General features: G+C 40.0%; 1 protein-coding gene across 20 annotated transcripts in view; it reads left to right on the top strand.

Annotated features, from left to right (window-relative positions):
• The first annotated feature begins 2,269 nt into the window (after positions 1 to 2,269).
• Positions 2,270 to 15,324, top strand: part of C2CD5 (C2 calcium dependent domain containing 5) — a 68,055-nt gene continuing 55,000 nt past the window's right edge. For 16 of the 20 annotated variants that reach the window (XM_086479214.1, XM_086479199.1, XM_086479149.1 and 13 more), the window contains exons 1-6: positions 2,289 to 2,378; positions 6,453 to 6,539; positions 8,389 to 8,560; positions 10,828 to 10,923; positions 11,509 to 11,664; positions 14,047 to 14,245. In XM_086479214.1, the coding sequence (XP_086335340.1) occupies positions 2,289 to 2,378; positions 6,453 to 6,539; positions 8,389 to 8,560; positions 10,828 to 10,923; positions 11,509 to 11,664; positions 14,047 to 14,245 (800 nt within the window). Of the gene's footprint in view, positions 2,379 to 6,452; positions 6,540 to 8,388; positions 8,561 to 10,827; positions 10,924 to 11,508; positions 11,665 to 14,046; positions 14,246 to 15,324 lie in introns of all 20 variants that reach the window. The other 4 variants (XM_086479252.1, XM_086479223.1, XM_086479244.1 and 1 more) reach the window with 3 other exon arrangements.

The following is a 15,324-nucleotide window of genomic DNA, read 5'->3' as shown; positions in this document are numbered from 1 at the left end:
ATGAAGTAAGAAATAGGCATTTTGCAGAAAAAAAAAGGCACACAACAAAGTTTACTTTTACATTGTTTTTACTTGTTTGTAGTCAAGCACCTATTTTACACTCCCTAAATCTTGGCCTATAAAGCAGTACCCCACCAATTAATGAAGGCCAAACAATGCTTTATCTAACATGGGCAAGAGAGAATGTTTTTTTGTAGTACCATCTTCTGCTGGTAGTTTTCTACTCTAATAGGGAAGCTAAGACACAGGAGTGGCTATGTTAACAAGTAATATAGTGGACCAATGGCCCATCTTTAGGGTGAAACAGTGCTGAGGACCTAGCACCCACACCATATGCAATTCAGGGGGTTTAATTTCATACTAGGTTTAATTTCCTGCCGCAGCCCAAATAGCCTCAAACAGCTAGAGTGTATTTGGTGTATTGCTAGTTTATGCTTTTCAGTTCAGCCTTCTTATCCAAATGAAATACTCAGTTCATACACTCTGTAACTGCTCAATTATGTGAGCCAAAACATTTAAGCAGACAACATCAGGAAATTCCATTCAAAAAACATATTTTGGTCTAAACCAAAACCCTAACATTAGTAGAGTGTTTTTTGGTTTTGATTCCCTTCCTGGGTCTTTGCTCTTTACTGCTATCCTGCCTTGGGAGCAGTCTCTTTCCAGTACTCCACTCAAACAAGGATGGATGAGGAAGTAACACGCATCTAGCCTGTTTATAATTTACCTGGATATGACGAATACTAGCAACAGTATGAATTGTTTCAAAGATAACTGCAAAATAATCTAAAGAGAGGAGGTGCTATATTACTGAGACTAAACGCAGCTAGCTGGAGAACAGCCAGCCAAAGATCTTCTGTACGTTAATTTGTTATGCCACGCACTACTGCATTTCATTCATATAGTTTGCGTTTGCAGTATCACATTCCAGTTCAAAACATTATTTAGTCTTTTTGTAAGATTAGAAAGAAGAGAAAATAATCCAGCCAGATCTAGTATTTGGCTCAACATCTGGGGACTGCTTAATCAAAACACAAGGGTTCCTTTATATGCCTGTTCACAACCACGCCAGCTGTACAAACCACAACCCACAGGTTCTCACACAACCACCTGGTTTCATACTGCCATACTCCCACCCATAGGCACACACCTGACATAATTCCTGGCCAGCCCCTGCTCCTTTGGTTTGCTCCAAGCTTCCACAGCACTATTTCCTAAACAAAGAGCTTTTCAGGCATCAAAAAGTCAAGACCTGGCTACAAGAACCGTATCAAATCCTATTTCTGATAACTAAAATCCATTTAATCTATTCATAATCCCTCAAATACTGCAAATATTTGTCTTTGATTAAGAAAAAAAACCCAAACCCACGGGGTTTGGTCTAAACCCTTTAAAGGGCTCTCCTACCGAGTGCCTGGAGATGCACACATGTTCCACACTTCCCCTTCAATAGGCCCTCAAGCCCGAGACTGCACCGACTCCCTTCCTCGGCGAAAGCCGGGGGCAGAGCAGGCCCGAGCCTTCGGAGCCGCTGGCAGGCCCTTCCCAGCGGGCCGCGCCACAAGGCCTTCGCGGCGGCCAGGGACGCCTAGCAGCCCTGCCCGAGGGCTGGGCGCGCCCAGCACGACACCCGGCTGCGGGCCCCGCAGATACAAAGCTGTATGGGGGGGGGCGGGGGGGGAAGATGCGCAGCGCGGCCCCGGCCCGGCTGCGAGCGGTCCGGAGGCGGCCCCAGCCCATCCCACCGCCACCCCGGGCCGCCCGCCACCCCGGGCATCGATGACTCGGCGCTCAAGCACCCTGACTTCCCTTGGAAGCGCCGCCGCAGCGCTAGCGCGGAACTCATCGAGGAGTCGGCGCTCGACTTCCAGCGGGGTCTCCGTGCCCGCAGCGCCATCTTGGCGTAGGGGCGGGGCAATACCGGCAGGGGCGAGCTGCGCGGCGGGGCGCCCCGGGGCCTTGCCGCTGGCGGAAGGGGGCGGAGGGCTGCCCGCTCCCTACGGCCGCTCTGGGGGCCGCATACGGTGGTGAGCCAGTAAGTAGCGCATGCGCCCAGCGGCCGTTCCCTCCCCGCCGGGTTGCGTCACGGCGCGCGTGCCCCGCGGCTGTTGCGGCGCCGGGTGCTGGCAGCGGCGCCGGGCAGAGGCAGGCAGCGGCAGACCGCTGTTCGCCGTGGCGCATGCGCGCCCGCTTCCCCGCCGCCTCCCCCCTCCCCGCGGTGCCGTGCCGCTCCATGGGACACGCGCTGTTGTTTTCTCCCTGCAGCCGGGGGGAGGCGGCGGAGGAAGATGCCGGGGAAGCTGAAGGTCAAAATCGTGGCAGGGCGCCATTTGCCGGTGATGGACCGCGCCAGTGACCTGACCGACGCCTTTGTGGAGGTTTGCAGGAGGGGAGAGGAGTAGAGGGGAGGGGAGGGGCGGTGTGCCCCGAGGCGGGCGGGGGAGGGCACCGGCCGCAGGGCCCGCGCCGCTGAGGCACCTGCCGGCCCCGCCGCGGCACCCCCGGGCGGGCGGGGCGGGGTGGGGGGCAGGAAGGGAGGACGCACGTACAGAGTCCGTGCGGGGCGCCCCCCGCTGGCCGGCCGCGCTGCGGTGTCCGGTGCCGCCGCGGTCACGTCCGCCGCCGCGGAGCGCTGCTTCGGCCGCCGGCGGTCCCCGCAGCGGCCCCGCCCCGCGACGCGCTTCGTGCGCCCGGGCTCGGCCCGAGAGCCGTTCCCTTGGCTGCTCTGGGCGCGGAGGGTGGGCTAGCGCCGGCCGGGGCCGGGGGGCGAACGTGCCCCGCGGGGGGGCAGCGGCAGCGGCGAGGGGCACCCTCCGCCCGCGTCCGCGGGGCTGTGCCTAAAGCAGGTTTACCCTTGGGTGTGATTGTTAGCTGGCAGCCGCGTAGATACGGAGTGGCGTTTTGGAAAAAACACCCGCTCTCCTTCAGCCTCTCCTGGCCGAAGGTTGCTGATGGGTGGCTCTTGTTGATGCGGCAGCCAAGGGGAATCCATTTCGGGGTTCGAGAGATGTGTTGTAAGCAGGATGGAGAAGTAGTAAAAGCGTGTGCAGGTCGTTTGTATTTCTGAATATATGAAGTGCAGAGTGGTTGTACAGGCTTTACTTTCAAGGCCAATATTAATTTTTCTATTTTAAAGGATGTGAAATATTAAAATATTTTCGAAGAGTATTTTTATTGCAAAACAGTACATATTATTTATATGTTTAAATCACTTCATTACACCAAAGGTATCTGGCCCCAACCTTCTTTACAGTCATATAGCTAACAGGCAACGTATAGGGCATTTCTCAGGAAGGGACTGTAAAATAAATTGACGTGTTCCCTCTGGTTTATGATTCATTATTTCCAACATGAATAACTTAGAGCATTTCAGTAACATTCCATAGATACAGAAATCATACTCTCAGAAAAAGCGAAGAACTGTTTAAAAATGTAATGCTGTGTGGATGCATGGCTGTACCACAAATAATAATTGAGGTTGGCGCAATACTGGAATTAAGGTAGGAAAACAGAATGTCTTTCTAGAACTGTGTAAATCAGAAAGTCTGTTAATATCAAAGTAGGTTTTGGGTGTATAAGCCCTGATTTGGTTTGGTGCTTAAAAATTTGATTGACATGAGACGCTAGGCGCATTGCTTAGTGGGACAGTAAATTGGTAATAAAGTGAAAATGTATTTCTCATGTGGTTTTCAATGAGGCTGAAATAGTACACAATTCTATTTTATTACATGAATTACAGTCTTTTGACATTATTTCAGTGTTTGGTTTCAGTTTTTTTAAGATGTCGGTTTTTAATTTATAAACATTTCTCTTGTAATTTTAAATTTGATTAATAGGCAGCCTACAGCAACTTGATGTGTGCTACTAGGAGACAAGGGAAAACAGGAATTGGAAATACAGTTCTCTGATGACTTCCATGTGGCCTGGTTTTGTGCTGCCTCGAGGAGAAGCAGCTCTCCTCTACCGTTTGTCACTTGTTCCCAACCCTGCTCCATCTGTGCCAACCTTGCTGTCTGAGTAGCTGTGTAGCGAAATAGATCTGGAAATTCATCTGGGTAAAGACTAGCTTAGCAAAAAAGGAATATGAGTTTTTTCAGAATGGTCAATGTGCTTAGCTGAGTTAATGTGCAGTTTCATGAACGTCTTGGCACAAATAAGGCTAAAGAAATACGTAGATGGGGCCTTGGTTTTAGGACTGTTATTTAGAAAGACTGTGGGAACTAGCCTTCCCGTATGTGGAGTAGGCAAGGCAGCAGGTGAGATTTATGCCTAAATTGAGCTTGAAACTTACTGGTTTATTTTTCAGTGTAAGGTTGCTGAAAAAATTTACAAAACATTTTCACTTAAATAAAAATGAAAAGCTGAAATAATGTCAAGGTACTAGTTGATTACTAGCCTTTAATTTCAGTGTTAAACTTTCTAATATGTCTAGAATTAGAGGAGGAAATGAGAAAAGACTTTAGAGCTCTTACTCGGCTCGGGTTATGCTTAACTTGGACTTTGCCAGCATGTGTGATCTGGAGCAAATAAGCACAATTTCTTCTGTAATTGCACTTCTAAATGTGTACAGCGGACAGCAGTGTAGTGCTTGATTATCTCTACTAGCTTTAATGAACTAGCTTGACTACTGGAGAAGTTCAGTTAGAGCTGCCTGGGGCTCCAAGGGAACTCATTTACTCCCTAGGTAACGTGTAAAAATAGATAGGTTGGGTGGAGCTCTGGGCTGTTGGGTCTTGGCAGCTTCTGGTGTATAAGGCAGCTCAGTTAAAACTAGAGTCAGTATCACTCTGTTACCCTGCTTTGTTTGATGAACACACATTCGCAGGGCAGTGCTGTTAGTTTGCTGTGTGCATGTAGGCTGCATCCACCTTCTGATAGCTAGATGGATTTTTACACTAAGGTTGCTTAGTCCCCTTGTGTTTTCATCCCACTCTGGCTTTTAACTTTAAAGCTTACTTCGAAGTAACTTCTTTTTGAAAAGCATTACTGTTCATTGAATCAAATAGGGAGCACCACCAGAGGGTTGTTTTTGCATTTGTTTCCTTGGTAATAAATGCTGTAATGGGGTTCCGTTGACTGAGGTACCTACGGTTGTTCACAGAGACCTCAGAGTGAACTCATAGTCCAGTTCTGCAGTGCTGGGTGTACTTAAACAAGTGCAGAATCTCTTTAAAGTTGGAATGTGCACCTATGCAAAATGATCACCATACTACTGAAATGTGTAAACTGTATATTTACTACTTTTTTGAGCAAAAGTGTTTAAAAAAAGGTTTTCAAAACCTAAGCCTAAATTTAGTCTTCACAATCCATTTACACTTTAAAAAAGAAAACTGCATTCAAAATCCACACCCATCTTCAACTGCAGCATTTCTTTTATATTGACACGCTCATTATTTTCTTAAGAATCTTTAATGAATTCAAAAACATGACTTTGGGTTCTTGTAAGTAGTGCTAATTATTTTGAGAGGCAACATTCAGGGAACTGCAAGTGTTTGTAAATGGTTCAGAATGAAAGCTGCAGTGAAATAAAGGCTCTTGCACTGTGCAGCATGGCTTGTGATACATGGATCATCACAGAAATTCAGTTTCACCTGTTTTTTTTTTTTTTAAAAAAAAACAAAACCAAAAAACCAACAAACAAAACAGCAACCCAAATGGGGCCATCCTGAAATAGACTCCTATGGAGAACGAATGGAGATTGGTGAAACTGGCTATTATGTGGTTGAAGGTGCATTATTCAGTAGAAGTACAGAGAATATTTAATCTTCAGTAACTGGAGGTTGCAGGGATATATAGAGAGGTATGTATGTAGATATGTGGTCCCTCTAAGCTTTGCCTGTATGTTTTCTGGAATTTTCTGGAATTTAAGAAAGAAGTGATAAGGTGCTTCCCTCCTTGCTGCTCTGAATTTACTAATATGTGTCCAGCATATCGTGATTGTAGTTAATGGAGATGTTTTCAGTTATTTTCTGGTGTGTATCTGGGGAGATTTCTTGAATTTAAGAAATAAATTTACCAATATTACCATTTTATTTCTATATTTCTTGTATAAATTTCAATAAAGCTGATTTAGAAACCCTAGAGAGAATAGTAATAGAACATAAACTATCGATATTTAGACAGAATACTTTTGCTTACAGTATTTCTAAACAGAAGGCAAAAAGAGTATACCAAGTGATTTTAAGTAGCCAATAGAAGTGATTTTTACTTCTCAAATGATTGAGGAGGAAAAGAAACAATTTTAATAGTGGGAGAGAGAGAGATTTATTGAAGTGGTGATACAGGGAAAGATATTGATAAGTGTGGATTGATTAAAAAAGCCACTCACTGAAAGGAAAAGAATTTGTTAATATTATTGAAATATGTATTTGAAATTATTTGCATTTGTAGATTTAATGAGTTTCTAAATGTATTAATATTTATTATTAATAATTGAATGCTTGCATTTTTAGGTAAAATTTGGAAATACAACATTTAAGACCGATGTGTATCCCAAATCACTTAATCCTCAGTGGAATTCTGAGTGGTTCAAATTTGAAGTAAGTATTTCTTAAGAGTTTGCCTGTATCTGTGTAGACACTCTGGTTTAGATGCCCTTAATGAAATAAATTCATTTCAGGCAGAAAATGGGTTTTGAGGAGTGAAGTGTGTTTCTGTTTAAATACACATGAAGCCTTTTCAGCAAACCAATCTACAGTTACACCTTGTTTGCTAGAAGTGTCTCATTGGCTCTTTAGGACTGTTTGTAAAGATAAAAGCTTGCCAGATTTGGTCCAGCTCAAATGTTTTTCTGGGTAATACTAAAAAAGGTAAGATAGAGGTGAAAGTAGGGGAGAGAATAGCATTACGGATGAGGCTTTCAGATTTCAGTATGGGTGTGCTTGTATTTTTTTAAAGGAGTAATTGTAAGTGAGGAAAGTTAATTGGTATTTGGAATGTTACTTTGGGTTACAACAATAATGTACTTGACAAGGAAGAAAATGGAGAATTCCTATGAGAAAATTACAAAATAAAGAGCTTGGACAAGAATTATCAGACCCTTCCTTTTCCTATTTCCTTATGTAATCATGAGGGCACTCAGCATTTTCCATTAATTGCTTGGTGCTTTCCAGGATCTGATTCATTGATGTCCTTTGACATTATGCCCTAAAGAAGTGGTTATGTATTTTTTTTTTGTTACTGCATTTTTTTAATTACTTTTTAAAAAATTATGTAATGGTATTTAGAATAAATTAATTGTTAAAACATTTGAATATGTAGTACTGGTTGATTTACAGTGTTCTAAGATAATATCACAGTATAAACATAGTTGTAAATATATGTGCATGTAATGAGTGAGGTAATTGCTGGTAATGTTAGAAATATTTTAGAGCAAATACGAAATAGTAAGGTTAGCAGATAATTGATGAGTATAAAATGCTTGGCTAAGAGCATCTCTTAATCAGCAATCCATGTTGATTAAGAAAGTAGTACTGTGGTGTTGAAATTCAACCAGTTTTCTTTTTTTATCTTTCTATTCCTGGGGTCGTTTTTTAGGGGAGAGAAAGAGCTCTCCCCTCTGTGTGGAGGGTTAGCTCTGTTCATGCAGGAGTTTTTTTGACAATAACAAGTCTCAAAATTCTGTCTTCTTGCATGGAAAAATGGATTTGGGAAAGAAAAGAGCCAAAGAGCAACATTGAGGGGAAAAAAAAAAAAGAAAACCACATTTCAAAGAGTGGAAAAACACTAACTGCTTAAGATGTTTTAAGTGTGTGCATGTTCATGTAGTTTGATCTTTTTGCAAGACTACATGTTATAATTCTGCAAACACTTACCTGAGTCATCCTGTTGCACGTAGCAAACCTGATTGCTTTGTGACCTTCAACACACAAAATTGTACAATGTCTTTCTTTGTATGTTTTACTGCATTTGTTCAGGAAAGTACATGTCTGAAATTGCTGAATTTTTACAGCAGGTGGTATAAAATGTCTTTTAAGCCACTGACCAGTTTTGAAGGGTGAGAGCACCAGTAATCATAACATCAGAGTATGATAGTCTTTTGAGATGCTTTACCTTAAATTTTCATTTTTTTATGAAAAGTCTGTATTGTGGAGATAGGTATGTGACTTAGAACAAATCATGCGGAATTTTAAAGTGTGTAATCACTGTAATCTTGCTTTTCTGTTCTTCTCCCAGTGATAACTGGTTCCAGGATCTCACCAGTCTGTGAAGGGTAAACTCAAAATAAGTGAATGTGTTGTTTAGATACAGGAAATCAAAATTACAGAGTTATCTGTGTCAGGTCACTGTACATAACTAACTCTGCTCTTTCTTGCATTTGTTTTTCAGCAGTGTTTCCCTTCATTTTTTTTTTAAATACTCAGATTCCATGTTAATATTTGTTTCTAGGTAGATGATGAAGAGCTACAAGATGAGCCTCTCCAGATCACAGTTCTTGATCATGATACCTACAGTGCTAATGATGCCATTGGCAAAGTGTACATAGATATCGATCCTTTGCTCTATAGTGAAGCAGCTACAGTTATTTCAGGATGGTTTCCAATTTACGATACCATTCATGGTAAGATTTGCTAATTTTAAAGTAAAACAATGTTGTTTGAGATGTAATCTACTTCTTACAATCTTCATTTCTGTAAGCTGTCTTCAGAAATTTGTAATAATTTTAGCCTTGGCAGCTAGAAAGCTACTTTTCTGGCAGTTTTTTCCCTATTTCTGGCATGAGAAAATTTCTGGCATAGTAGTTCAGACTAGTGCTTGGCAGAACGCCTTCCATAGAACTTGTGGCAAGTGGAAAAAATCTTCACATGGTGTCTAAAATAGTTACTGTAAAATTCAGATTAAAAAAAAAAGACCCAAACGTACTTTCCCGATTACCACATGTTTACCGTAGCAATATACTTCTGCTTGAAGTCACTTGAGGTGTGCGTTCCTGGGATGTTGGATAAACTTCACTTGAGATCAAGGGACAGGATGTGACACATCTTCAGCATCAAGTACAGGATGAAATTCCTTTTCCCTGCAGAAAGTACTCTCACTGCTAGGTAGATTTCATCAGTATATCTTGAATTCTTGAAAATTAAGTTAATGATATTTTTGCCTTTGACTGTGCGGAAACACAGCTTTTGTCCCAGAAGGTCAAGGTTGGTTTACAATTAGCTTGCTGCTTGAATACCTTACTGCAAAATGTATGTGTGGTTGTCATTACCACCCTTCTTCATTATCCGTTGTGAATTAATTGACCTAACGATCTTAAAAGCTAATTACAAATTATTGTTGGGAAATAATTAATGGTGTTTGCTAGATGATCGTCATGACTGATGCAAAGTATTTTTTCCATTTAAAAGTTATATTGAAGAGGTTTTTTGAGAAAGACTGCATGTATTTTTCTTACTTATACTTTTATTCTTTTTGTATTTTCCTATCGTACATTTTCTTTTGGAAGTTAAATTAGGGTTGTCTCAGGATGTGTACACTTTGTATGTCTGAGAGAATTAGATTTCTCTGTAGTGTTCCATACCTGTTAGTATTTCACAGCTTTTTTTTTCTATTTAAGTAAAATTAGAATTCATATATTTTCATGCTTATAGCAGTAGATTCTAATAATCTTGATATTGGCAAACAGTAATTGACACTTTCTAAAAAAAAAAATACAAAGTTTATAAATTTTTATTAATTTTTTTTTCACCTCAACATCATTATTTGTGAAAGTACATGAGCCTGAGGTGCTTCCTGCTCTAGTAATTGAAGGCTTCTTTCTATTGGCATATTGGAAAATAGATCTAGGTGACTTTATTGCAATAACATCAGTGTCAATTTATGAATCCTATGGTTTTGTTTGAGTGTCATGTACTTACGTGATGAAGGCTTCTGAAGACACTAGAGATCAGACTCATCAAGAATTTTAGTCCTCAATATGTCAGAACCTATAATATGTGAAAAAAAAGAAGCAGCAGCTCAGAAGAAAGCTCAAGAAGAAAAAGCTCGGAGTAGGGAAGTAGAAAAATCAAAAAGGAATGTCTGTGTGTTGAGGAAGTATTCCTTTATTAGTAAGGTGTAATTGTGGCCAAAAATTAAACTTTATCTAAAAAGTCTGTAGTATCTTATTTTTTTATATATTTCTTCTCATAGTCAAATTACTTTACAAACATTTACTGTGCCACTTGTGGTTCTAGAAAGAACTGGTTTGGATTGAGCTTTTAAGAGAGTAGCTTTCCTGCGATTTTGAAGCCATTTCAGGGAGAAAATGTAAAAGCTTTTTGGTGTTGGTCAGAGCGTTTTGACGTGGACAGGACTCCACTTTCATTACAGCGTTTTGGGCTAAGGATATCTTGGTACAGTCATAGTATTTACATACTGATTTTATACCTTTCCTGCATTGATGGTACAGGGTGAAGGAGCAGAGAGAGCGCTTGCACACTGCAGCAGAGGCCGCTGCAGTATCAGGAGGCTGGTGGCCTCTCTTTTCCCGATCCCATCTGTCTTCTAAAGCCTTGTTCTGTGCAGCAGATATTTGAGGACTGTTGCTTGCGTAGCTTCAGCCTCAAAGGCTTGACAGAACTAGAAACTTCCTCTGAGACAGTGTCTCCGCAGCAGACCTGAGGGGCAAGGTTATGTCTTCCTGCTCCTCTGGCCCAGGCTAGAATTCACACCTGAACTGCCAGTTGAACTGAGTGGTTCTAGCAGGGTTATGTGCATTCTTTGCAGAAAAATGAACTCACTGGTAATAGCAAGTGCATTAATTACTAATAATAGGGAATAATTAATAAGGTTAGTTTTGTGTTTGTTTCTGATACAGCTTCTAATTTTTAACTTTTTTTTTATTGATAGGTATACGTGGGGAGATCAATGTCGTGGTGAAAGTAGATCTCTTCAATGATTTAAACAGATTCAGGCAGTCATCCTGTGGAGTCAAGTTTTTTTGCAGTAAGTAGAAGAAAAAAGTTTATTTGAACAAAAAAAAATCCCCCCCTTCTTTTCTTTCTTTACCTATTCTCTCAGTTTCCCTTCTTTCACCAGCTCATTGCATAAGCCCAGTGGAAATTTCATTGAGGGCAGTAGGAAATGCAGAAAATGGTTTAGTTTGCTTTTCTTTTTTTAGTTTTAATAAGTTTTTACTGCTTTTATATCAAGACAATGTAAATAACTGATTTTTTCTTTTTTTTTCTCCCCCCATATCTTTCTTACGTTGCGTTTCAGTGAATGTGCATGCGCACAATGTCTTACTTTGGGTGCATATCCTGTTAAAGAGGCACAAAGTGAAAAGATTTTATAATGGTACATTTTGTAACTGATACACTGGACAGTTATCTTATTGGTGTTCCAGGATCTCCCAGGAAAAACTGCTTTGGTATGTCCACATTTTAACAGAAAAACATGTGGATTACTTTCTGAAAGTGTTCACCATCACTTTTTACATGTAAATTTATGTTGTTGTTGGAATTCTTGGCTCATAGATTCATGCCTTACATCTTTTATATATATATATATTTTTTTTTTTTTTTTTAACAGCTACATCTATTCCTAAGTGTTACAGAGCAGTAATAATTCATGGATTTGTGGAAGAACTTGTAGTTAATGAAGACCCAGAATACCAGTGGATAGACCGAATTCGTACACCAAGGGCATCAAATGAGGCCAGACAAAGACTTATTTCACTCATGTCAGGTATTAAACATGTAGGTTGTAATGGTTATTGCTGCTTTTATAAATATTCACCATTGAAACAAGTCACTTGCTTAAGACAAGATTGTATATGACTTTTGGTATTGTGTTTCTTTTTTCAGTTCACAGTGTCTTGGGTTTCTGAAGGTTCTGTTGTCCTAACGGATGTCCTGTATGGCTGACTTGACTTCCCGCCCCCCCCCCCCCCCCGCCCCCTTCTTATTTTTTTCCTTCTTGCTGAGGCCGTGCGGCTGTCTAATGTGTTTGTTGTTTTTAGCAAGGTCAAAGAAACCTGTGGAACTTTCTTGAAGATGTTCTTAACACATACGAGGAGTCTTACTAGAATTTTGACTTAAATGATTAAAATAAGAAACTACTCAACCCTCTTGGAACGATGTTAAAGTGTATGAACAAATATACACCATCTCAGATACAGAGCGTGTTAATACTTATCTTACTCACCTTTTCGAAGTTAAGATCGGTTCATTGTTTCTCAAGCATACTTCTCTATTGCCTTGCATCAATTCTACAGGACATACCTGCAGTTCCTGGAGAGACCAGTGATTAGAGTCGGTTCAAGTATCCTCACAGATTATTTTTTCTTTTGTTTATTACTGATGCTTACAAACAGCAGTTGTGAACCAAGATCCTCCTGTTTCAGTGCCAATAGAATAGAACAAAACACCCCTACTGTACAGTACTTGCACACTAAGACAAGAAACTATCAATTGATGGAGGTGGACGATACTGAAGGTGTAAGGAATACAAAGAAATGATGAAAAACAGCTGCTAGAATGATAGGCAGTGGTTTCAGTTCTCTAATGGGCTCTTAGTGTTGTCAGGTTTCTTGTAGCTACAGCTGTGTTTTAAGGAAGATACTAAAACAAAAAGTGAGTTGGGTTTTGCAGGTGTATATGGAGATCTTTAGTAAGTGGGGCAACATAGACGAGATTGTGGAGATACTACTCAATGTCTTCATTAGGAAAGCGAGCACGTTTTGAGGAAAAATGTGAAACCCCAATATTGTCATAACTGACGTATTCACTTTTTATGAGGTTTTTAACATAGCTCTCCTGGTATGTCAATTTATGGGATTAACATTTGCATATCTTTTGCCTTGCATTCATAATGAAAGTGTATAAAGTAGCACATGGACGTATACATTTTCTTAATCTTTTTTTTCATGGCAGTGGTTAAGAGGAAAAACTGAAAAGACCTCATAGCAATACTGTTTCATGTCATTCACATTGCAGTCGTTACTCATGACCGCAGCTAAAGAATCCCAAAGAAATCTGTAACTTCTGAGAAAGACCCAGTTCGTGTCATAGATCACTGTCATGTGTTGTATATGTAAGAAAGAATTCAGTCTCAACCTTGGCTTGAATGGAATCCATACCAATTTTAGCTCAGCTAGAAGCTTCGATGCTCTACCTCAATCTTAGAGATTTTTTCAAGACCAGTACAGGCATGATTTCAGCCTCTGTGAAGAAGTTTATAATAGGAACTTGTTCTCGTAATTTTAAAACCAAGCTTCTAGAAAACAGTAGTGGTCGTTTTATTCCACTTGATTTCTTACAAGACACCATTGACTTTGGGACTGGTAGGCTATCCTCTGTGACAGTAAGGCATTTTCAGTTTGCTGATAGAGCATTTTGGAAGTCTTTGATTTTCATCAGAAGAGAGATGAAATTTTCCACCTAGTATTGCCAAGGCTATCTAGCTGCATAAATCAATGAACTTTTTTTTTTTAAAAAATCCTGCTAAGTAAGTATCTGTGGCCGATCATTATCTTACAGTCTTTGTGTGCATCTAATTGAGAAGTGGCAGTCCTTTTTTCACAGTGAGAGGGTGGTGTATTTGTATTGTGTTTTGTTTATTTGGTGTTACATTTTCTAAATGAGACTGCCATACTAAATGATATTAATTTAAAAAGAGAAAAATTACAAATTAGGTTGAAATATGCTTAAATAAGTTTGTAAATAAAAAAATTGTAGATGCCTGTCCACATGGATTTCAAAGATGTTGCATTGTTCTGAACTGTAAGAAGGGCTGTCTAGAAACTTCTGTGAGTTCCAGCACGTCTTGACCATCTCTTTCTTTAGCTCTCTAAATAAGTAAAAAAGGGAAAAACTAATGAAAATAAGGAGCAAAGAAAAACGTTTCTGAAATAACATGTTGTTTTGGCAGTCAGAAAAGATGTGGAGAAAAAAGGAAACCTGTGCAAATCGTGAATATCACGCTACGTTACAGGAGGCAGAGATTGTGACCAGCTTATTGGCTGCTTGACTTACTTGGTTGGCAATTACAAAAGCAGAGGCCAAAGACCACAAAAGAGAATAGAGAAAGTTCAGTGCAATTATGAGCTCTTCACCTTTTGTTTTGTAGGTGAATTGCAAAGGAAGATTGGCTTGAAGGTGCTTGAAATGAGAGGAAATGCTGTTGTTGGTTATTTGCAGTGTTTTGATTTGGAGGGAGAGTCTGGACTAGTAGTGCGAGCCATAGGAACAGCCTGCACGTTGGATAAATTAAGTAACACATCAGCATTTTTACCTGCATGTAACTCCCCATCCAAAGAAATGAAGGAGTAAGTATGAATTAATAGTTTGTAGGGAAACAAGTTTCATCTCTCTTCTTTTCATACTCATTCAGTTTTACATAACTGGTGTGATTCCTTTTTTTTACCCAGAATTTGTTTTTCTTTTGTAGTTTTATTTGTCTGCAACTCAGTTGATATTCCACAATTTTGAAATGTTGTAGGTTGGATTACTTATGTTATTTCTTTAGAAGCTGGAGTGGTAATCTTTATTTAATACGACTTTTTTGAATTTGTATAGCAACGGTATTATGTATCCTTGGGTTGTGATCCAGCAATTTCCTGACTAATAATTAGTTCTGCTTTGACTCTGTGTTTGTACAATAAACATTTTTGTGAGGGCTTCTTGTGCTATACCTTTTGTTCAAGGTTTTCCAAGTTCAGTACAATTAGATTTGAGAATTTATGCTGAGCATGTAAGAAAAGATAAATTTTGAATTCAGATAGTTCTGTCAGTGATTTAGAGAACAACCCTGAAGTAGTCTCGTCTTTTCTTGTGTGTTTTGCTTTTTACTGTTGCAGAACAAGCAGGGCTATTGCAAAACAGGTAGGGTTAAACAGTGTACTTTCAGAGAAAACTTTTTATGATAAGAGGTAGAATTTCTTGATGTTTGTTAGAGCTACTGCAGCGCCAAACACAGTTGGAATGCAGTATTTTAGTGTGCGTACAAGTGAATAGAAGAATGCTTGAGGTCTTCTTCAAATTGTTATTACTTTATTGCTTGGGTGAATTAGTTATTTTCTGTTTGGTAAAGCAATCTAGTAATCTAGTTTCTGGAAGGAAAAAAACAGCACCAAAGAGTATACTGCTTGTGCTATATTTGCAGAGGCATTAATTGAATTAACCATTTTCTTAAACTTGAACTGTTTTGTCATTACGATAGTAATTAGGCATTTTTGTTGCGTAGACATCAGTATGCTCTGACTTGTCAAAATTACTGGTTTCTATTTGAAATCATATCTTGTGTAACTTGTCTTAATTTTAAAAATTTACCATCGAAAGAGCTTCTGAATACAATGCAGCATAAATCAGTGGTGATTGAAAGGAAAAAAAAAAAGGTGGAGCTGGT

The sequence above is a fragment of the Leptosomus discolor genome, chromosome 1 (assembly GCF_034619465.1).
Source record: "Leptosomus discolor isolate bLepDis1 chromosome 1, bLepDis1.hap2, whole genome shotgun sequence".
Taxonomy (NCBI): domain Eukaryota; kingdom Metazoa; phylum Chordata; class Aves; order Leptosomiformes; family Leptosomidae; genus Leptosomus; species Leptosomus discolor.
Note: the sequence above shows the minus strand (reverse complement) of the source record. Positions and strands in the feature narration are given on the sequence as shown.